This window comes from Lactuca saligna, chromosome 4 (assembly GCF_052625555.1).
Source record: "Lactuca saligna cultivar CGN05327 chromosome 4, ASM5262555v1, whole genome shotgun sequence".
NCBI lineage: Eukaryota > Viridiplantae > Streptophyta > Magnoliopsida > Asterales > Asteraceae > Lactuca > Lactuca saligna.
The window spans coordinates 180,702,521-180,727,389 of NC_136420.1; the positions used below are offsets into that span (position 1 = coordinate 180,702,521).

Here is a 24,869-nt window from a genome sequence, read left to right on the forward strand (position 1 = left end):
GGGCTTAGAACCCTTATATGGGCTCTAATTGAACCCACATTAATTTATTTCAACATTATGGGCCATATTAGGCCTAGAATGAAATGAATTAAAAGCGTTGATCCATGAATAACCGAAACTAGCCCAACAAAATGTGAAAATCATATTATATTTTTTTTAGGTTAAAACTCATCTAACTTAACTTTTACATGGGCTTGAGGGCATTGAAGCCCAAATTTTCTTTTTCCTTTCACATTCTCGGCCCAAGGCCCAAGTCCAAGAAGAAATGGAGAAGTGTTGACTATTTGCATGCCACCTCACTTGTATCCAACATGTTTCCATGCACCTCTCATACTTCTAGGAGCATATCACTTCAAAGATCACTTGTTCTTTCCCTCTCACTCACTCTCGGCCGAAACACACACACACACACACATACACAAATATCTCACAAATTCTCTCTAGAATACTCAAGAACACATCCTTCCTCTCCACTCAAAAATCTCGAAAATTAGGAGGCTTTCAAGAGGATATTTCCACAAACTCTTCATCTAAGGTAAGGTTATGCTTGGATCTATGACTTAGATTCTTTGTTTTATCAAAATCTCTTCCTAATCCATGCAAAAATCGTGATCTTGCATCCTAGAAAACTCCATAAACTCGAAAACTTCATCAAGGGGTGCTAGGGTCAAAAATCACCAAGTTTTCTTCCATCTTTTCTTCAAGAACCGAAACTACCCCCTAAGGTGAGCTTCATACCCCCTTATTTTCGGTTTTTATAAGTTTTTGTGGGGGAGAATACAAGCAAAGGTGTAGATCTATCATTATGTGTATGCCTTGTATGATTTCTATGCTTATATGTGTGTTTTGTATGATTATGATGTTGGATCTAGTCATGAATCACTAAAAACCGAGATATACTTTATGTTAAATGATACTAACATAAAACATACTACTACATACAAAGTATACCAAGAAAAATAGCTAAGTGGCTTAACAACACATACTTTGGGCTAAAAACTCTTTTTTTTTAGACATAAAATGTTAAAAATACAAAGTTAAAGGGCCCAAAATGAAATATTTCGAAATCTGATGGGTGAGATGAGTCAAAACAGTTTCCATAATGTATTTTCTGAAAATATACTCTTTTGGAGGATTAAAAACATAAATTTCAAGCTTAATGGGCTAAAAATGACATTTTCGGCCCAATAGGGCCCATTATGCGAAATTTTCTGTTTTGAGGGGCTAAAATTGTATTTTCCTGTAAAACAGTGGACTATTATTGTTCCAGATCCTTTCCAAAGGTTAAAAATGCTTTCCATAATTTAAAAGGACCAAAGTAGCAAATTTTTTCTAATTTGGGCCAAAAATGTAAAAATTGCGAAAAAGAGGGGTTACAACCGAGAAAACTGTATTTTCAGGGATTAAAACTGTTTTCAACTAAGTATATGCTGAAAAATGTCAATTGTAATAAGTTTTGGTGTTAAATGACAAGAAAATTTTGTTTAAGGACTAAACCGAAAATTAATTTACTTAAAGGGGTGAAAAAGTAAATTTACAAAATAAAGAGGGGTTGTAAACAGAAAATTTTCAATGACAATTCAATGCACTTGTTGTGAACAAAGACTGACACTACGACTCTCGATGAATTACAATACACAATATCACCAACAATCGTTATCAAACGAATTGATTCGGTCTCGAATCAATAACAAATCCAAAACTACTAACACTACAACGCTCAATACACATATGGAACTCTCGGAACTCTATGCTCTCGTGGAATTACTCAATACGTCGACGTACATTCCTTAGGCCCAAAAGTTGCAAATCATGCTTGTTGAGCCTAGCTAGCCCGATGACATGATCTTTAGGCCCAAAGGATACTTGCTTGCATGTAGTTGGGTCTAATACGACTTAACCGCGTGTAAAAGGACTTTTAATGGAAAACGTGCTGCTGGTCCCCAAGGGTCCTTCGGTGCTGCTAGTAAAGTCGAGAACTCACGATTACGGGTTGGGCTTCGGGCCCTTTACAATTGCAATGGTCTTGAACGACGTAGGGAAATACCGAGGGTTTCGCACCTTCTCTTTTTCTCTTCGGTCGTGGGACTACACAAGTCCAGGAGGATTGAGTTGTGTGAATAAGTGCGAGTGACGCCTAAGGGATCGCTAGTACGGTTGTCAACTGGACGTTTTCATTAACGTGCATTACAACAATTCACAACCCACTGTATACTCAATGCCTCCGGAGCTCAACGAATACCTCTAATGTAACGAAACAACAACACATAAACTAATTGAAGCAAAGAAATAGGAAAACGTCGGGTTTTCCTAGGGTTTTCAACTAATACACCTACGAACTACGTACCGAGTTTTACAAATCCTACGCATACACCTATAGAAAACAAACAAACATACTTGTGGATCTTCACATTTTTACACTATACTATTTTCAGAAAATATCGGATTTTCTGGTGGTTTTCAAATCAATACAAACATTGGATTTCAAACATTACTTATGAACTCACCAACATTTCATATGTTGACATTTTTTTTTTCCAAAATACTTGTATTCTCAGGTAACAGATAAAGTGAAGAAAGGATTGTACTCTATGATGTTTTGCGGTTGTTTAAGTAACAATGAACAATTTATTTTTGGGCATGTAATATTTTGAGACAATGTAATGGATGTAAACACTATCAGTTGTAATATTCAAATGTTGGTGACGAACGATGTTATGCTTCATGTATATTCATTGTGATGGTATTCAATGGAGTCACAACAGCCCCCGGACGTTTCCGCCGTCTGGTTCGGGGGTGTGACAAAATGGGTCCAAAATGCCACAATTTTCATACATGGTTCAAATAGAAAGATAAGTGTTCACTTAAAACACCAAAATTGGTCCACAAGATCAATCAAAACCACCTTTGGACTTGGACTTTTCCAAGCTCCATTGGAATCATGTCAAAAAGGGACCAAAGAAGCTAAAACCCAGATCTAGCATGAAAAAGCCTTAAACGTTGAAACTTGAAGACTTACAAAGCTTGAGGAGGTTACTAGAAGGTGTTAAATCTTTGGAGTTTCCTTTACTTGATATAAAATAGCAACCAACTTCTTCAAATCTCACTATAAGGCACTAAAAACCAAGAAAACAAGGTATGGGGTCTAGGGTTTCTCTTCTGAGGGTGGAGGCTGATGAAGAGAGAAAACCCTAGATGTTAGCTCTTATAATAGTATCAAAATCCCGAAACTAGGATTTATGTGCAAAAAGCAGCGTTGTAGCGCAACTATTAGTTATGTTTTGTCGCGCTTAAGAATTTACCTTCACGAAGTGACCAAGGCTTGGTCGATTCATGAAGTTGCTTCCCACAAAAAACCTTCTTTTCTTAATTACATGATATAAATTAAATTGACCAAGAACATACCCAAAAAGTTGGCATTACAACCTTCCCACTTGAATTAGATTTAATTCCTAAAATCTGCCCCTGCGAACAACTCTGGGTAGTGTTCACGCATCTCCTGCTCGGGGTTCCAAGTCCACTCGGAACCTCATTGGTGTTGCCACTAGACATTTACTAAATCAACCACCTTGTTGCGTAAGGTCTCCGTCTTCCTCTCCAATATCGCAATTGGTTACTCTACATAAATTAGTCACATCTACGAAAATGCACCAATATTTTCATAGATGACATGGATTTTTGCATATATGGTCTGTGAAAATTGTGGCTATGTCGTTTTTACTTGACTATTGTGTGGAAAAAAGGTTAGAAAAAAACATATTATACTTATTTTCACTATATATAAGATGCCCTTATTAAAGAAAAAAATGGAGCATAAAACCACATTTAATGAGCCTACACCACTCAATATGCTCTTGGCAATGTTATAAGCATCCACCACTCACTGTACATGTGACTGCTTGTGTTGCATCCTAAGGAGCACACCAAACAGGACAAATTTGATTAAATGTCTTTTTAACCCCTAAACCATAAAATATTTGACATATTATTCATGGCTCCACCAAACTTAACAAAACTTAATCTAATAAGGTATAAATATATATATATATATATAGGATATAGATCCGGTAAGAAATTTTTTTTTGTAGGAAGGTAAGAAGTTTTTTTTCTACATATTTTTTTGACGAAAAAAATAAATGAATCACTAGATGATTCATTTGTAAGATGATTCACAAGAAAAAATTCCCAAAAAAACATCTTTATGATTCATTTTTAAGTAAATTAAGAAAAATTTCAGTTTTATGACAATTTTAATGAATAACAACAAAATCATTGTATAAGTGAATCATCGAGATGTTTTTTTGAGAATTTTTTCTTGTGAATCATCTTACAAATGAATCATCTAATGATTCATTTTGTTTGTTCGCGAAAAAAATATGTAGAACAAAAACTTCTTACCTTCCTACCAAAAATTTCCTTCTTATTTGATCTTGACTCTATATATATATATATATATATATATATATATATATATATATATATATATATATATATATATATATATATATATATATATATATATATATATATGTTTCTTTTTTACTTAATGCGAAAAAAACAACTTGGAAGAGAAAATCACGAAAGTGAGACTTTCCCATTAAGTTTTGACTTGGTAGAAAAAATCACAAAAAGAACAACTCATTTTTGTTATTTATTAGGTTTTATAACAGCAAAAGCTAAAGAAAGACTACAAATTCGATTTCTTTTACCAAATGTTGATCTTTTATGTTATGATTTTTCAATTTCATCATGTCCCCTTTTGTTTCCTTTGCTTCATGTTGATACAAAATAAGATCCCCGAATTCCACCACCAACTCTAAGGGTCTTATCATTTTTTCAATTTTAAAATAATGATACTAAAATATAAAATAAAACTACAACTACAACTAAATCAAAAATTAAGCATGAGCAAACGGTTGAGTTATATGAAATAACTCATTAAATCAATCACTATCGTTCCTTCACATAGTCCCAACACCAAAACTTGACATATGAGTCATGACCCATGTGTGTAGAAAGAAGCTTATAAACTTCTTATATGTGAAATGCTTTGGTTATTAGTTAAGGGATGTCAATCAATCAAAAATAAAACATTCAATACTCATCGGAACTAAAATAACCCATAGGAAAATAAATTTTCATCCTACTTTATCTTTTTTACTTCATACTCCTACCTATTTAATGATCGACATGCATAATAATACATCACTTCTCTTTCTTCATCTCATCTAAAGATAAACAAGAATATCTAATAAGAGTATATTGAATTTCTCCTAACCCTATTTCAAAAGCAAAAAAAATATATATTTTTTCCAACAACCCATAAGCTGACCCTACTCTCCCACCCTAAAAACATAAAATGGTATATACATCAGATACAGTACAACCTGTTAGGCGATTATTAACCTATCAGATCTAAACTAAACTAAGCTTTACTAAATTTTAAAGGAGGTGGTTGTATCAAATGCAATGGTGTTGACAACATCTTTCACAAAAATAAAAAAGCATTCTCTACAAGAAGTTGGCATTAGAGTAGATGTTGGCCTCTTGCGTGTTTGATTATGATCGCACACCAATTTTTCAAACGAACGGAATCGTGATTTCGGTTGCTCGATGCCACATGCCGCCATGATTGAATGTGTTGCATGCCTTGCAACTTCTTTAAACACATCAACTTCTACACATACATGAAAGTGCATCCAATTATTTGATGAATTTTAATACCATGTGTCATAATTATAAGGGCGTGTTTGGATTGTGGATTCCGATGGAATTGGAATTCGAGATTCCATTCCTTGGTGTGTTTAGTTGCCAAACGGACCGTCGTCGAAATCTTTCAAATTCTATGCTTAATGGAAGGAATTCAATTTTGTTATTTGTTTTTAAAAAACCAACATATCCTCATCATCTATATTAAAATAAAGGGAAATCTCCTATAAAGTCCCTACATTTTGACCTCATATTCAATTAAGTCCTTATATTATTATTTTTTTCTGATCAAGTCCCGAATACCAGTTAAATTATTCAATTGTGGACAATTTGCAAGTTATTCAATTGTCCACAATTGAATAATTTAACCGGTATTCGGGGCTTAATCAGAAATATATATATATATATATATATATATATATATATATATATATATATATATATATATATATATATATATATAGAGAGAGAGAGAGAGAGAGAGAGAGACAGACTTAATTGAATATAAAGTCAAAATATAAGGACTTTATAGGAAATTTCCCTAAAATAAACTAAACAAAATTTTAATTATATATGTTTACAAAATATATCCAAAGATAAAATAAAATTTTGATTTTTTTTTTTTTCTAATTTTATTATTGAATGTTGTTTTATTTCATTTAATTTCAAATTCCTTCATATTCCAATTCCTTTCAAAACATTCTACAATTGTAACACCCCCTAAAAAGTGACATTTTAAAACCAAATTTGAACGGAAACAAGAGAAGAATATGATTAAATTAGGAACTTTTTCTCAAAAAGAATAAGGACAAAATGGTTTAATAAGGGCAAAATGGTCATACCTAATTTCTTGTCCTTGCTTAGAAGCTTTAAATTGAGCTTAACAAGTGACTGAATCTCACTCTTGGCATCTTCAACTTTCTTGATATTGCTATCAAGTTGTGTCTCTTTCTTTACACTCCCCTTCTCCTTAAAACCACTATCAAAAATCTCCTTTTTTGCACACAATTTACCTTCACTTACCCCAAGACAATCTTTTTGTGTCACATTTTGACCATTATACCCCCGATTCTTTGCAACAATCTTTCTAGAACATGGAACCACACGTTCAACATTGTCTTGGTTTCTAGAAGCACCACCATTATCATCATGCTTCTTAAAGCTCCCTAAATAGTTGATATTTAGCTTCACTTTACATGCATCATTTAACAATCTTTCTTTCTTTAAATGAACTTTTGATTCCTTTTTCCCAACATGGTTTTTCTTCCCTAAAGCTTTGGCAGCCATATCCATCATCTTCCAAGCTTTATCAGCATCAACATCACAAGTTGACTTCTGTTGACTTTCTTTATTCCCATTCGAAAAACTTGAAGAAAAATTCAAATCCCCTCCTCTAAATCCATCCCAATTTTCACGCAACACTTTTATACGCGCATGAACATTAACACATCGCTTCAAAGTTCTAGCATTTGAAGAATTTGGAATTCGGTCAACATGTGGGACCGATTTATGTTGACCAAAAGAGGTAGTCATAGCCATTGAAGATGATGAATTGGATTCTCTTACAATGTCATTGATTGAGACTTTGGATTGAGTGAAGTGAAGTGGATTAGAAGAAGAGGTTGAAGGGTAAGTTGTGTCATTTTCAAAAGTGGGGTCCACTTCAACTTTTGAATGTTCATTTTTGGAAAAGTTGCAATCTTGACAAAACCAATCACCTTCTGGAATAGTGACACCAAGGCCTACACAGTATGAATGAGAAGCTGAATCACAAAGATCACAGAGGAGAAGAAGATGATCATCTGATGAAAGGCTGCAAATGCTGCATTTGACTTGTGAATATGGATCAGAGGGTGTTAATGTTGCATTGCCATTGTGATAGTAGACCTGAAAAAAGAAAACAAATTATAAAATATAAAATTATTATTTAATAGTTTTACTTGAAAAACTATGATAGTTTTAAATCGTTGGTGATGTATACTATTAATTGATAGTTTTATAAACTGTTTAAAGTTGTGTAGATTATATATCAAGCTTATGATGATCAATAACAAAAAGTATGAAGAAAATATATAGTGCAACTTTTAATAATGGAAAAACACTAAAACATGTATTATATCATTTGTATTACAAAAAATAATTAAACACTTGCAAATTGTAAAAAACGATGGGCTAATGTCATAAAAATCCTCAAGTTTTCAGGATTTTGTCGATTTTGCCCAAAATTTAATTTTATGTCCGTTTTTACCAAAACATTTTCCATAAAATGTTCGGTTTTACCCTTTTACCGGTGATAACAGGTTACCATTATAGTAGCTTCGCAAAAAAACCCTTAAGTTTATAGTTTTTTACGTTTTTACCCTTAAGTTTATATTTTTTTGTACACTTTCATCCTTTGTATTATTTTTTCATATTATATGTATTCATGCAGAAAAATTATATTTATATACAAAAAAATTTTAATTAAATATTGTATTTACATTTTTATAATGTTATTTCTTCATATATATATATATATATATATATATATATATATATATATATATATATATATATATATATATATAACATTAAAAAAATATAAATACAACATTTAATTAAACATTTTGTCGTATATAAATACGATTTTTCTGCATGAATACGTATATTATGAAAAAAATACTTAGGGTAAAAGTGTAAAAAAGTTATAAACTTAAGGGTAAAATCGTAAAAAACTATAAACTTAAGGGTTTTTTGTGAATTTAATATAATGGTAACCTGGAAAACCTGTATCACCGGTAAAAGGGTAAAACCAAACATTTTTTGGAAAATGTTATGGTAAAAACGGACATAAAATTAAACTTTGGGCAAAACTGACAAAACCCTGAAAACTTGAGGATTTTTATGACATTAACCCAAAAAAATATATAAAAACACAATTATCCCAGGATTCAACAAAATAATTTTTTTTACTCTTCGTATTTGAATACAAATCTCTTCAAACATATGAATTTCTTTTTTGTGAGGAAAACTTTTTATATACTGTTGATATAAGTTACAAAGTTTATAAATGAGAGGAAAATAACAGGTGATTAGTCATCACTAATTAATAACTATAAAGTTAAAAACTTTTTAGTTGTAAGTACTAAATATATATAAGGATTTTCTAATATGTGCCCTAAGAGCACATGTAAGATGTATTAATTAATGACAACTATTACCATAATTTAATTTGAAATGCCTTAATCATAAAGAATATTACCATAAACAAATGTAAAATTCATTAATAATCTCCATAATTAATGCATTTCATATTTAATCATGATAATATTATTCATGTAGTGCTCATTTTATTGTAATATCCCTAACGTATTGTGAATTGTGATGAAAACAAGCTGAACCTTGCTACTTTCCAAATGCTCTTTTTGTATGAATCAATTTGAAAAGATATGCAGAATCTCATTTATAGCAATATTCGTGATAGAATTTAGAGTGAAGTGAATATATCTCACATTGATTGAAAGCTAACCAGTTTGATTATTATACTGTCTTAAGAACCGAGTGAGTACCAATTTCGTGTATCACACACTAGCAAGCTATACTTCAAGACTTAAGATCTTCAATCTTAATCTTTTCATACGAATTATACGTCATACTCGTAGAAAAAGGAACGAATATGATATTAGAATGAATCAAGAACAATCACCTGATCACGAACAGGAACATTGACGATTCTTTCAGATAGAAAGACTCCATCTTGAGGGCGACGAATAGTAGAGAACCTACGTTTACAAATTGGGCAACGAGACTCGACTTTAGCCCACTCCATGATGCATACAAAGCAAAAATAATGGTCGCAACTGTCGATAAATCCTCGACGGGACATCCCCTCCTCCAACAAACATACACCGCAAGTATCCAATTGCTGATCCCACAACGAATCATCGTCTTCTTCTTTTACAGCTTTGGATTTGCCCTTTGAAGATGGTGATGGTGATGGCGAAGCTGAGCTTAGGGTTTTGAGACGCTTGGTCGGAAGGATCTCCTGCGTGTATTCGAAGCTCTCTAATTTAACATCCGCTGGGTATTCGATGGTCTCTGATTTGATATCCGGCAGGCAATTGATGCCAATCTCCGGCGGATTTTCAATAGGCTCTGATTTGATAGGCAGCATCCTCGTTGTTGCCGTCGGCAGTTGCAAAAGGGAATTCTATGTGGCTCTACTTATATCATATCATAGAGGAATAATATAATAAGAAAATAAATCTAATTATCCAAATAAAACTGTTTGTTTTTTTAATGCAAAAATTAAGGAAAATTAGTAATATTCCATTCCAGTCGTAGTCTCAATCCCATATTCAATGTGCCGTCTCCGCCGTGTCTGACCCCCTCAATCTTTCTATCCGGAGTGAGTCAGGCGGCTAAGCCTTTCATCCTGATAAAAGAAAGAGTTTTCCCACCCTCCATAAATGGAATCGGTTTGAGTGAATTACTTACCGCAGTCAAAGCCAATAGGGAAAGTCAGGTCAAGAGAGAGTCTCTTTCCGATTAGTGCATCTCGCACTTCCAATTCATTCCGAGTTAGAAAAAGTAAGTTCCTTCCCGGGTAAAGTCCTCTTAAATGGATTACTAGTTCCTTCCTTCCTAATCAATGCTAACTCTATCTTCCTCTCTTGTAATTTAGGAGATTTCCCCAACCCATAAAGAACTGTAGTTACATACAGCTCTCAAAATATAACTAACGTCCGGGAGTGGATCACTCTTCTCTCATTTTCAGCATTTGGATCTCCCCAACTTCGCATCACAACCGTGTAAACTGTCTATTTACAGTTATATGATGGCGATTCTTCATTCTCGTTCTACTTCTTCCCCACCTGATGATCATAGTTATCTCAACTCCCAGGATGCTTAATCCCCACGATCGTTTTTTTCTTCAACAAACCACTAGATCTCGGCACATACTGTTTCTTTACCTACTCTCTCTATTTCTTCAAGAACTACAATCAATTTAACAACTGCACCATACGAATCCATGTTTGCTGGCAATCAGGCAGCTTTCCTTAATTGTCACGCCTATATAAGACTTCGAACCCTCCAAGTTTGTTATCAGTGGCCGACTTCGCTTTAGGTAAGTTTTTGTTTTCACTTTAAATGGTTCAATGTTTCAATCAATTGCTCTATTTCCTTTAGTTCCTTCCATCCTCTGAACAATTATGGAGACAAATTCGCCATAAACTCTTCACCTAAAGGTAAATTTCAATTGTCGTTTCTTTTCTCTACTTAAGAACTTCTATTCTAAAATCTCTTCTTCTTTTAAGGGATTCTATGTACTTTGGATGATACCAAGTTACCCTAAATTCGGCAACATTAAATCTCATGTAATGTTTTGTTTATTATTTGACAATGTTCATCATACGTTTTGTATTATATATCTTAAGCCTGAAGCATCATATTGCGAACATGGAAATTTGAGAAATTTTGAAATTGGATCCTAATCCGGTGTAAATAAATTAAAGTTCTTTGGGTAGGGTTGGTTAATTGCTTAATTAAATGTTTCCTTATGTAATTCTTGGTGGAAGGTGGTTCATGGATTGTAATGATCCTTGAAAACTGTAGTTGTCTTGATGTTTCTTCTACATGTTTCAATGTCACGGATCAAGATGAAGATATTTTCAATTATGATTGTATGGATTCTTTTCCTTTTCAATTTTCTACTGATAGGTAAATTTTGATAATTTTATGTGTATTTTTTTGAATTATTGTTGAAATACCCTTGAATATAGGTTAGTCAATGATTAAACAGGTTCACCTAAGTTTGACTTCTTTAATAAAAGACACTTTTAAATTTTAATTTACTAAACCTCATTTTTTTCAACCATGTTGAATATGATTGGTCATTCGCTTGCTTCCATTCCCCAATGAGAATTTCATTCCAAAAATTGAGCATTTAGTTTTTAAACTATGAGGACCCTCTCTTGACAACATTCACCAAATCTTTGGATCTTCCACCTTTGTGAGTTGCTTCTTTTTTTTTTTTTTAACTTTTTTACAATCGTGTTATTTAATTCTATGAGGACCCTCTTTTTGGATCTTCCACCTGTGGTTGTTTATGATTCCCTTCGACAAAATGGTTTACCCAACCTCAAAGGACATATTCAAGTGGGACCAAGATGGGATTCAGGTGGATGTATTCTACATACCTTTGAATAAGGTTAGTAATGGAAATTTATAATCTTACAACCAAGTTATACCTTTGAAAGATTTAATTGTTTAAACTCCACACTAAGAGTAAATGAGTGGTGTGTACAATGTTCTTTATGGACAATTATAATCTCGATGGTCTAATTTGTCATTTTATTTTTTTCTTTCCTTAATGAAAATAAGATATTGTTTTACATAGAAGCAAGTGCATGAAGCTTTACATTGCTCAATCATAGGATCTAGAACCTGTACATAGGAAGACTTCATTACTATTGCTGACCTCTCTATACTCCCACAAGTAATAATACATGTGTTCTTTTTTTCTTTTTCCTTATGGAAAACAAATGTGATACAAATTTCCCAATTTATGCAGGTTATGTGGTCAACTTTCATACCCTATGTTCCAAACATTATTTTGCCAAGAATCGTATCTTTCATGATCTCTGCGGCTGTTGTCATCATGGTGAGCTATTAGCTATGAATTATAACATAATTACAACTTTGTGCATTTTAAGATAGTTCTTTAAAGTTTCATACCATATATTTGCAGGCTCGGATTGGTAAGCTTCTAGAAAAAGCAACCAAATTTGTTCGATCAGTATCTGGATGGACTGTCACACTTCTTTTCATGTGGATTCATGTTGCACAAATGGTACTACATTACATATCATGCTTGTGAATTCAATACACAAATATAAAATTGTAACGAACCAAATTTTCAAAATAAACTTTTCATTTTTAATTAACCAAACATTTCCATAAAATGTGAAGTAACATTAACCATTGTTTTCAAAATTCATAACTCTAACATTTTATTCAAAACACTAGAGTGTCCCATCAAAACAAATGTCGAAGAGTGCACGCCGTGCCATCAAACATTGCCCTTGCCCTTAGACTCATATGTACCTGAAACAAATCAACAAACTGTAAGCTAATGCTTAGCGAGTTCCCCGGAGCATACCATATAAACACATGTCATATCAGCTATAAAAGCTACATATACCACATAAGTCATGCATACAAACATATAGGGAAGCCATGGAAACCCTCCATGGTCTTACTCTGGGTGCCATGGGAACCTCCACATAGTCTTAGCCCAATGCATCGGGAACTCCCGAGGTCTTGACCTAAGATGCCAGGGAAACCCTCCAAGGTCTTACACCTAAGTGCCTCAAGAACCCCCCCCCCCCCCCCCCCCGAGGTCTTTACTTAGGATATTGTGGAAACCCTCCAAGGTCTTATACCTAAGTGCCTTGGGAACCCCCCCCCTTGAGGTCTTCCATACAAGTATCATAGATATAACTAGCATATCGCATATCACATAATCCACTAGCACATATGTAACGAATAATGGACCGGCCTTGGAGCCTTCGACCCATTGGTATGGTAAGGAGACTCACCTCTGTCTGAAGAATTCGAAAGCTGCTCTCTTAACAGTCAGTAGCCACCCGTGTTGAACAATAATAACATTACTTAAGGTTAGGACTAAACACAATCTAATTGAAGAACCCAAACCCCAACTCCTTTTCACAGTGCCCTAAAAAAGTATTCCTTTCCTAATGGGCCCAAAGTACATGTCTAAAATCATTAATGGGCCAATTGCACAATAAAGCCCAACCATAGCATCCATGGCCTAAAACAGATAAGTTGGCCCACCAATTCCAAAACGTGAATAGGCCCAATGACTAATTAAGGCCCAGAATCTTACAAGCCCAAAACAAGTCTAAGTCCATTTGTTATGCGTACGCCTTGCGTACCACCCTGGTACGCGCAGCGTACTCAATCCCTTAACCTTATGCGCTGCATACTCTAATCTACGCCCAGCGTACAAACATATTAAGCACATCTTCCATTAAGTGCTTAATACTCTATGTTCTAATTGTTGGGTTTTGAGCAATCTAACACTTCCTAAGTGTGCATGCAACCCTAATAAACCTTGGATCTATGTTTGTCTAAATACATGCAAAATAATAATTTTTCCAAGGTTTATAACCTATCTAACATGGCATGGGGTACTTTTAAACATAAAAGAATTAGATGAGATTACATACCTTTTGATGATGAGTTTGATTCCTAAGGAGTTTGAGGGCCAAGCACCAATAGTGTGAATGCCTCGAATGGAATCACAAATCACCACAAACTCTTGGAAAACTTTGAGAGAGTGTATACACACTTATAAAATCGGCCACACACAAACACACATACTCTAGTTACACTAGTGGCTATTCCATGCAACATAAGCATGCTTATATAGTGTACATGATTAGGGTGAAACCCTAATAACCCATGACCTTTCCTTTTCCAAGGATCCATAGGTCAAAAGCTCCATGGATCATCCATGGACTTCCATATAAGCCTAGCCCATTAACAAATGAGTGTTAGCCCACACCATATAAAACAAATAGCCCACAATCTAATTACTCTTCCTTTTAATCTCTAAATTAATTCATAATTAATTTAAGACTAAGACTAATTAAATAACATGACTTCATATTAATATATTATAACTTATAATATATTAATAATCATATGTGTATAACTCTCATAAAATTATCCATAAATAGTTTGGATGAAATGCAACCCAAATGGACCATGTCGGGTCGGGTCAAGTATATACCAAATAAGTTATGGACTTAGACACCTTATCCAACAGACTCCCACTTGGATAAGTCTAATAACTATATTTGCGTATGTTACTTCAGGAACCAACCAGCAATCGTAGCTCTCGAAAACTCTGTTGAACTATGAAGCGCCATTTTAGATAAGTGATCATATAATCCTTTGTTCTCATGATATCAGCCGGACAAATACATGGAACAACGTCGTACTTATTGTCCAACAGTTTGTTTCCCGATTTTCGATTTGTTTGACAAAGAACTTAATCGAACACATCAATTTAGTTCTGACCGGCCGGTACATAGGTCACAACAAAATCATCGAGGGGCCCAGATATCGCTTATATTTCTAGAAGGAACATATAAACTTCGACTCATATGCTTGTTCTACTACTTGTTCAATTGTACACAAAGGCACGTTTTATAACATCAAGTTACTGATGCGTTTACGTGCAATCAATGCACAACCAACTCATAGGTAACAACTCATATCTCTAGGTTTGAAGATTTATATGATATTACCGTCTCACGGTCACTCGAGATAAATTCCATGAAGTGATACAAGTGAGCGTGGGTTTATTCCAATACTCATAACTTATGAGCACTCATGAATGTTGTAGCAACCATTGCTATGGCTAAACCCATTTAGCTAGTTACAAACTCGATTCATGACAGTCTTGATTCATACCTACTTCCAACATATGAACGAATGTGGAGTGTTTAAATAACTTAGTCATTCGGAAAGAATAACCTAGCTATTTTGGAAGTCAAAACATGCAAATAGAAACACAATAATAATCGAATCCAATATGGTCTCAGAACCATTTTGAATATAAATAGAACCACCTTTTATTTATCACCATATTGATTACACATTATTCATTGTATAATGTTTCAAACAATCAACTTAAGACTTGAATAAAAACAACAGTCGTCCCATGCTCCTAGCATGTACGCTTTGTTTTTCTAAACAATAGTTATGCCATACTCCAAGTATGCACACTATGTTTGTCTATGATCATTACATTGTGATGTAGATCAATTGAACATGATTCCAATGATACTCATTTCACAATCCCAAATCCTTATTGTAAATGTGAGAATCCCCGATTCCTATCATTTACCAAAAAAATATGTTAGATTTTAAACTTTTATGCAATGTTCCTCTTGTAATGATTATTCACAAAGTCACCAAAACCTTGTCACCAGTCATTACAGAGTATTCCAAAGAATGTCAACTTCTATGGAATGGAAGTCTCATATTCAAAGTACACTGCTTTGAATATCCTTCTTGCATTAAGGTTTTCTGATCTTACATAGATTGAATAACTTCCACCTATGGAGACATTTCCATAGTCCCATTTTGACTATCACTTCCGAACAAGAGTTACTTCTTTTCAGAACATGTCAATACGGTCCTTTCCGACAACTTACATCATACTTCCAACTTTCCCTGAGCAACCAATCTTTGGCGAACCTCAGATTTTTCCTCGACAATTGCTTAATCACTTTAGTCATATCCAGTTCTAGACTTTTCCCTTCTCAATGCCTTAAGCATTTGGAAAATTTAGAAAATATGAATATTATAGCACATGCAATCGATCCTATATCCGAAGCATATGGGACACGATTCATGATGTTTGACATAAAGACATGATACTAGACCAGTCTTTTGCTACAATATTTTTTATTTGCCATGTTTTCAAAATTTAACTATGAAGAGGGATGCCGTAATCATAATCGAATTTTGAAAACGCAATATATATAGAATTTCCTTAAGTCGAACCATTCAGACATAAAATTCATATATATGTCCTTGACTAAAGATGATTAAAATCTCAATCTAAGCTTCTAGAATTGAAATGAAGTATAATTTTCTCTCCCTTAATTATAGCAAAACGACTTTTTCAACCCCTGCAACTTCACGAATTGAAACTTTTGTTTTTCTATAATTAACATTGCTAGCTTGCAATACTAATCATAATTATGATGCTCCCACTAACATGATGATTATTAGCATAACACTTATGCTCCCACTAGCTTTGACATGTATTCAGAAATCGGTTGGACTTCTAAAATTTAGATTCATACACCTTTCCGTAGATAGCTCACCTGTGTGTCTAAGCAATTTCAAGAACTATGAAAAGGGATGCCGTAATCATAGTCTCAATTTATTAGACCTTTGCCATTTCTCACAAGTCCATGTTAGTGTGCCGGTTAACCACACACGCTCCACTAACGACTTTTGAAAATGCAAATAACACAATTGATATCTACGTAAAATCTACTTAGTGAAAGCGTTTCCTCACCATCATTTTTATGAATCAGAGAGAAACCTTATGACACTTAGATTTTATATTGTATGAGTTCCTATCCATGTGAATTTGTCAAAACTGTTAGAACAAAGTTCTTTTAGGATCGTATGATTCTAAGCAAAATATTAATAAGAACGTAAATAAGAGCACAAGTATTGCGATGAAGACGTCGAATGATTAATGCAAAATACCCCAGAAGAGCTCGATTAAGAACTTCAATCTGTAGAGGTATATTTAGGGTTACGAGAATCAACGTGAATGAATAATCTGTTATATACGCATACATGCATGCATATATTTATAATAAAACCCTAACAACTTATCTAGATAAAGGAAACTATTCTAGATAACTACGGATGGATAAACCCAATCCGTTTACAAAACAAATAATCCAAGATGCAACACTTAAAATATTCAACAATCTCCCCCTTTGCGTCTTTGGAGCAGAATCTCTATTCTCTTTTAAAACCAGTGGTCTTCTTCACCATTTCAAATATCCTCGGTATAATGGCCAGAACATGTTGTCTAAACGTTATATACCACCGAAGCATATCTGTAAAAATTTTATTATCTGATGCTGAGTTATGCTTGCATCGATGAATGATGTTGATGATATGCTCCAAACAATCTGTTGAAAATAGATGCTTGTCTACCAATGCAAACAGAAACTTAAGCCTGTCACCCTTAGTGAACATGACAGTCAAGTTAGTTGAATCAATCTACCCCAACTTCATTTTATTTACATCACCGGGCTTAGATGTTGGCTTGACTGTCGACTTTTTATTCATCACCCTTGCTATCTCCTGATCCATTGTGGCAAGCTCATGGATATAGGAGGCCAACATCCTTTTAAGATGTTTCAAAATCAGCTCATACTCTCCTTGATTTGAGAGCAGAATGTTGTATAGCAAGATCCAATCATGAGGATTAAGATTGGGAACCTCTGCCAGAGATATGAAATATTCCGTGTTTGCAGTACCACGGTTAATCTTGAAAGGAAAATTCATAAACCTCCCGGCAAGTGATGAGTTCAGTACCTTGACTCTTGTAATCTTCTGTGCACTCCAAGTCAAGTACTGCGGTTGACCGTTCTTCAAGTAAAAATCAACTAACTCCCTGTCAACCTTTAAGTTTGGAAAAGGAACCTCAGCAGTGACCTCAAAGCAATGATAAGTGAATGCTCTTTTGGTGATTGGCATGTCGAACTGCGAGTCATTTGAGTTTTCACATTCGAAAGAGGCAATCGGTTCCAACCAACATATTGAGGGAAACTCAATCGCTTGAGTGATAAGAGTATCTCTGTCCCATTCTGGAAACAGAGTCTTCTTACACTGTAAAATATCTTCTGCCTCTTTAGTTTGTTTCTCCTTCTCTTCAGCCTCCCTTGCCACTTTCATAGTCTCATCAAGCTCTCTGACCCTTTTCTTTTGCTTGAGAGCTTCGACAATCGTCTCTTCAGGATCAGAGTCACTGTCATCTATGATTTGCTTTCCAGAACCCGAAGCTACATTAACCTTCGGTTCTGTTTTGACTTTGCTCTCCTCTCCCCCTTGTGTCGGAATAAAGACTTTCTCCGAGGCACCCTTCATTTCACTGAGTAGAGAAATGGCAGGAAGAAGTTTAGTTTGGAGATGCTTCCAAATAGTTAAAGTCATAATTGGATCATGGGCTTCGAGAAGAGCAGTCAACATGTTCTTCACATCACCAGCACAACTTTTAAAAACTGCCCTTTGAGTTTTGAGGAATGAGATCTCCTTTTCATTCTGGGCCAGTTGTACCTTCTGTAAATCAATGGTTGCCTGGTGTTTTATCAAGTCCTCCTTCAAGGTGTTTTCTGCAGTTAAAGTGGCAAAACGAGAATCCAAAGATTGAAGAAAAGAGGTGGATTCTGTTTTGAGATCAGCACGAAGGGCATCAAACTTAGTAGTCTCTTCTTGAAGAGTTTGAGAGAAGGAGTCAACAGAAGCTTGGTACTTTGCTGCATTAGTATCAGCATGAGCTTTGAGTGAGTCAAGGAAAATCTGAGTTGTATGAACAACCTCAGTAACCTTCTCTGTGGCCTCGGAGCATGAAGTTGTGGACTTATTTACTGGAGCAGTGGATTGGTCAATAGCTTCAGTATATTGCTGAATAGCAGTTTCTACAAAAGCTTTCATGACAACCCCACTGTAAGCTTTGTTGTCTGCAAGCAGGTGGTCAAGCTTGTCATTGATGTCTTGAAACTGTTGACTGTTGGTAGGAGCATCAGTGTCTGTATCAGTTGGAATCCGGTAAGGACTAAAGTATAATGAATCATACTCTTCATCATCACCTCCCAAAGTAGCACCAGAATTAGAAGATGGGGTGGGAGATGGTGGTTTAGAAACAGGTGGATCAACGACAGAAGTAGCCCCTGTATCAGATACATTGACTTCAACTGGGTTTTGGGGAATGGTAATAGTGATGGATTCTGCTGCAAGAGAAGTTATGATAGGTGTAGTGGAGATAGGAACAGAGGTATAGGTAGTTGAAGTGGGTATAAAAGAAGTTTCAACCGGAAGGGTTGGTATATCGGTGGGAACAGAAAGTGGAGCTTTCTGTTGTGGTGATTGGGTTGGGGTGGAAAGTTTTGTGGGTTGAGGAGATGGAACATGAGTATCTTTAGGAGATGATGGTGGGGTTGGAGATCTCGGTGGTGTAGGCTCTCTGGTGAACACTTCAGGATTCTCTGTTTCTGGTGCTTGATCTTCTACAGTGTCAGGTTCAGGAGACACATTTCTCTTAGGCCTTTTAGCCATCTTTTTAATCTTCTTCTGTTTTGTTTGAGAAGAATCTTCCTCACCAGCCTTTCGCTTAGAGACTTTCTCCTTTTTCTCCTTTGTATCCTTCACTTCTTCTTTCTCTGTTTTAACCACCCGCTTGCCTCTGGGTGCAGGTTGTTCCAAAGCATCTAGGGCAGCTTGTTGTTCTGCATACAAGACCCTTGGACCAACTGGAGTCAATTTGCGGTAATCATCCATCACCGTGCTTTGTGCTGTGACACACCTGTACATCGTTTCAGGAATTGATCCATAATGTGAAAACTTATGTGGATCAGAAAGAATTATCTTCGTGGTGTGATAAGTAGTCATTGAAGCAAGAAGAGCGTCTATCATAACCGGAATCTCCAAAGAATCCATAGCTTTCCATGTAATTATGGTCCAGAATCGACCACATGAGATTTAAGAATGACGGGTTGTGGTATTCAAACTTTGCACCACTTGGGACCAGATTATTGTGCCATAATCTAGATTTATCCCGTTATATAGACCATAAAGCATGGTGAGAAATCCCTTGCTAGTGGTATCAGAACCACCACTTCTTTTGGCTAAACCCTTGATGAGCAGGGTCAGCAACCCATTCCACTGCGACGGTAGGCATGACTTCTTAACCTTCGCCACTGTTGTAAGAACGTTGGTGTACCCCATTTTGTACAGCATTGTGAAAATTTGGGTTATAGTGATGAAGTCTGGAGAGATGATGGAAGAATCAACTGCAAGCCCTAGAAGTGAACAAAACTTCATCTTTGAAATTGAGGATTGCTTATCGTGAATACTGAAGTAAATGCGATCCTTGTTCTTGTCAAACGTCGCTAATGAGTATACTTGAGAAAGTAGCGACATCGGAACTGATTCAACTAGGATTAGGGCCACTACCAGTGGAGAATACTTCAAACACTCCACCACATGCAACATGTATGAGTCATATACGAATGGACTCAGTTCGATGATCAGATTCTGGTTGGGTCGTATTGTAAGCAAGGAAGATGTAGCGGTTTGATCTTGTGCGGAGGATGAGGTCGCCATTGTTGAACAAAGAAGAAGATGAACAGTTTAATCTTTGTGTGAGAGAGATAAGTTGTGACTTGATAAATGACAAAGAAACGAACACCCCTATTTATACGATTGCCTGGAGAGAGAAACCGTGATGATGAGGTCACTAAAACGTCGCCTGAAAAAGCGCGATTTGACAGGGTGGTTAATCCCAGGAAAACGTAAGCATGCGTGGGTTTGAAACGGATCAAATTCACGCGCCCAAATCTTATCTTTAAACTATTTGAAATTCCCTGTTATCTCGTGTTTGGTTACAACGGATAACCAAAACTTGTACCAATCAGTAATTAGAATGTTGGAAAATTTTAGTTTTCGTGCATAATAGTGTGAAAGATAAAGAAATAAAACAAGTGTGTATAGGGTGTGAGTGTTGTCCTGTTTAGAGAACAGAAAGCAGATGATCCCGGGCAAGAATCACTTCTTTCAAAGTCAAGAGAGACTTGAAGTGCTTGTGTGGTTTCCCGAAAATACAATCAACTGTTTGTCAATAAACAATGAAAGGCTTCTTTTAATCATATGCATTGGGTGGCTTTCCTCCAACCAAACATCGAGTTTTAACATAAAATCGATTGTTGATAGAGGTACCTGTGAGACCGATGTGATCTATTGAACAAGTAGGTGGGATATATTATGTTTATGACTTATAGGAAGTAGAAATAAAAAAAAGGGAATAAACTAGATCTCTTTGGGAAGAAATGTCTTAGCTGTAGACGATTTCGTAAAAGATCACGCAAAATAAAAAAGATTTCTTTAGGTAACCAGTTAAAGCTTGAGCATGTCACTCACCATCAATTCATTATCGGTGTTGAATTTTGGGTTTCACTTAGAATGTGGTAATCGTATCTAAGATCATGAACACAGATTTTGTGGAACCATAAACCTCAGTGGTAAAGACCGAGAGTCTCAAGGGTTACGTTAGTGAACCGAAGGTAGATGGAGAATATAAGTAGATGGTTAAGGAACTAAATGTACCTTCTGCTAAATAATTGTGACAGAGCAGAGAAACTCTTAACTCAAATGAGAAGAGTGAGGTAGCTCTAGACCGAGTGAGTTAAAATAGCATGATTTGGAAGAAACGATGGGTATCAATCGAATCATTAAGGCTTACTCGAGATCATAGAGGCTTTAAGACAAATACATCAGCATGCTTCTAGGGACACTTAACTAGTTTGTATAAAAGTTAAATCATACCTGCTTTGAGAGTTTTCAACGGTTATTCTTGTGTCGGACCTATTAAAAACAAAACATACAAGTAACAAAAAAATAAAACAGAAAGATAAAATATTTTTGGATATTTTCTGAAAAAAAAAATTTTGTATTTTTTGATATAAAAAAAATAAAAATAAATAAATTAAAAATAAATAAATTAACAATAAAAAAAATTCAAATGATTAGTGAGAGTAGACATAGCGAAGCCGAGATTCACGTAGATGAGATATACTGTGCATTCTGTTTAGTTCGAAAAAACTAGAGCAGAGATAGACCGAGCGCTCTGTCTATCTCTGTCGTCCTTATTTTAAGGAGAAAATTGAAGATTCGGTATCGACTCTCCTTCCATCATACCCAAGCCTTGTAAGATTTTATTGAAGGTTGTTTCTGGTAAGGCTTTAGTAAAAATGTCAGCCAGTTGATCAGCAAAACGAACAAAATGAACTTCGACATTCCCGTCTTCTACATGATCCTTGATGAAATGGTACCTTAGTGCTATGTGCTTAGTTTTCGAATGTTGTACTTGTTGGATAAGGTGTCTAAGTCCATAACTTATTTGGTATATACTTGACCTGACCCGGCATGATCCATTTGGGTTGCATTTCATCCAAACTATTTATGGATAATTTTATGAGAGTTATACACATATGATTATTAATATATTATAAGTTATAATATATTAATATGAAGTCATGTTATTTAATTAGTCTTAGTCTTAAATTAATTATGAATTAATTTAGAGACTAAAAGGAAGACTAATTAGATTGTGGGCTATTTGTTTTATATGGTGTGGGCTAACACTCATTTGTTAATAGGCTAGGCTTATATGGAAGTCCACATGGAGCTTTTAACCCATGGATCCTTGGAAAGGAAAGGTCATGGGTTATTAGGGTTTCACCCTAACCATGCACACTATATAAGCATGCTTATGGAGCATGAAATGGTGCCTAAGGGTAACTAGTAAACTAGTGTGTGTGAGCTTGTGTGTGGCCGAAATATACAAGTGTATATACTCTCTCAATGTTTTCCAAGAGTTTGTGGTGTTTTGTGATTCCATTCGAGGCATTCACACTATTGGTGCTTGGCCCTCAAACTCCTCAAGAACCAAACTCATCAAAAAGGTATGTAATCTCTTCTAACTCTTTATGTTGAAACGTTCCCCATTCCATGTTAGATAGGTTATAAACCTTGGAAAATTATTATTTTGCATGTATTTAGACAAACATAGATCCAAGGTTTATTAGGGTTGCATGCACACTTAGGAAGTGTTAGATTGCTCAAAACCCAACAGTACTGGATTATGACAAATCCTGATTGCACTTTCTGAGTCACAGTAGAGAGGGATCTTTTTCATACTCAGTCCATAATCTCTCAACTGACTTTGAATCCAAGTTACGGATATCCAAAGGTCACTTTTATTTAACACACACTTAAAACACATAAGTTACATGAAAATGAAGAGTCTTCATTTTTATGAACCTTTAATTCATAAGTTATTAAATGTAAAGTTTTGGATGGTTACAAAAGATGAAGAGTCTTGTCCTTAAGTTATGGAGGTTCAAGAGTTACTTCATTAATAAATATATAAATAAAGTGCAACCTTAATTAATTCCATAAGTTATAAAATAAAGAAAAGTAATTCTTTTATTAGTTTAAAGTCTTCCATAACTTGTCCTCAAGTTATGGAACTTGAAGAGTTTTTGGATTAAAACTACTTTAAACACATAAATCATGGAATTAATTAGTTTTGAATAGTTTCAAAATTTGCCCTCAAGTTTTGGAATTTGGAAAAGTTTCACACACTTTAATAAACTTTAATTCCAACACTTAGAATTTTAGAAGTTAAAATTCAACACTTATACTATTTATAACATTAATGGTTAATTATATATATATATATATATATATATATATATATATATATATATATATATATATATATATATATATATATATATATGTATAAGAACAAGTCGTTTTACCGTTAGTAGGCCTCATTCACGAAGCCGGTCTATAAGGTGGGCATAAGTTTGTTGCCTATAAAATGGCAACTTAATGGGTGTATACTCTCACCCACCGCTTGCTTGATCGGTGGAGGGTCGTTAGCCGAACGGGTAGGACAATGACTTTAAATTCTCATTAAAAGTATAATGAATATTATAAAGTAACTAAATATTTTTTTTTATTTAATTCCCAATCTTAGTTACTTTAGGAAAAATGTGAATTTGGTGCTAGCCCATGGAATTCACACTTTGTACCTTACCAAGTCGTTGGTGGAGCGTGTGTGGGTAACCGGCACACAAACTTGGACTAGTAAGGATCACGAAGGGTGACTTAATGTTTTTCATAGATCAATGGAGCGTGTGTGGGTAACCGACACATTGATTAGGTGGTACCAAGTGAATTGGTATGGTTATTCACACCTTGTTTTGTGATCCTCGGCATCCCAGTCACAAAATTTGAGAGGGCACACTCGAGATTGAAACATGCCATTGAAAAGTTCAATGAATCTCAAAAGATCTAGGAATTTCAAATCCAATTAAAACCTAATAAATTATTTTGTTTTTCATGGTGGAAATTGGTGAATCGTCATTCGCCTACCTTCAAATATTTTATAGCTTGGATTACGGCATCCCTCTTCCAAATTATAAAATATTGTGTTGGGTCCTAGCCTTAATATTTCATATTGGGTGTTATATTAAGGACTTTGAATCAACTAACTTGATTTTCTCCCATTATAGATGTCTGGTTCAAACAACTATGATCTTCCCAAATCTCTTGAAGATGATGTCCCTCAACATCATGCTTCACTTCCTCCACCTCCTCCAATTATTCTCCCTCACCCACAAGTTCTTGAAAAGTTTAAAGTCACCCAATCCCTATTGGCAAGCATAGTCTATGTGTGCTCACATCTTGGAGATAAAGTCACATATTGACAAGCCGGGAGAGTTGGGTGTCAAAGTCTCGTGAAGATTAGATGTTCAATCGCT

General features: G+C 34.9%; 1 protein-coding gene across 1 annotated transcript; it reads right to left on the minus strand.

The window, feature by feature from the left end:
• Positions 1-5,245: 5,245 nt before the first annotated feature.
• On the minus strand, positions 5,246-9,910 carry LOC145043139 (uncharacterized). The gene is made up of 3 exons (XM_078991702.1): positions 9,395-9,910; positions 6,552-7,596; positions 5,246-5,677 (listed from the first exon to the last, which is right to left on the minus strand). Exons 1-3 carry the CDS (start codon positions 9,860-9,862, stop codon positions 5,436-5,438), a joined length of 1,755 nt encoding a protein of 584 aa, XP_078847828.1. The 5' UTR covers positions 9,863-9,910; the 3' UTR covers positions 5,246-5,435.
• Positions 9,911-24,869: the final 14,959 nt, after the last annotated feature.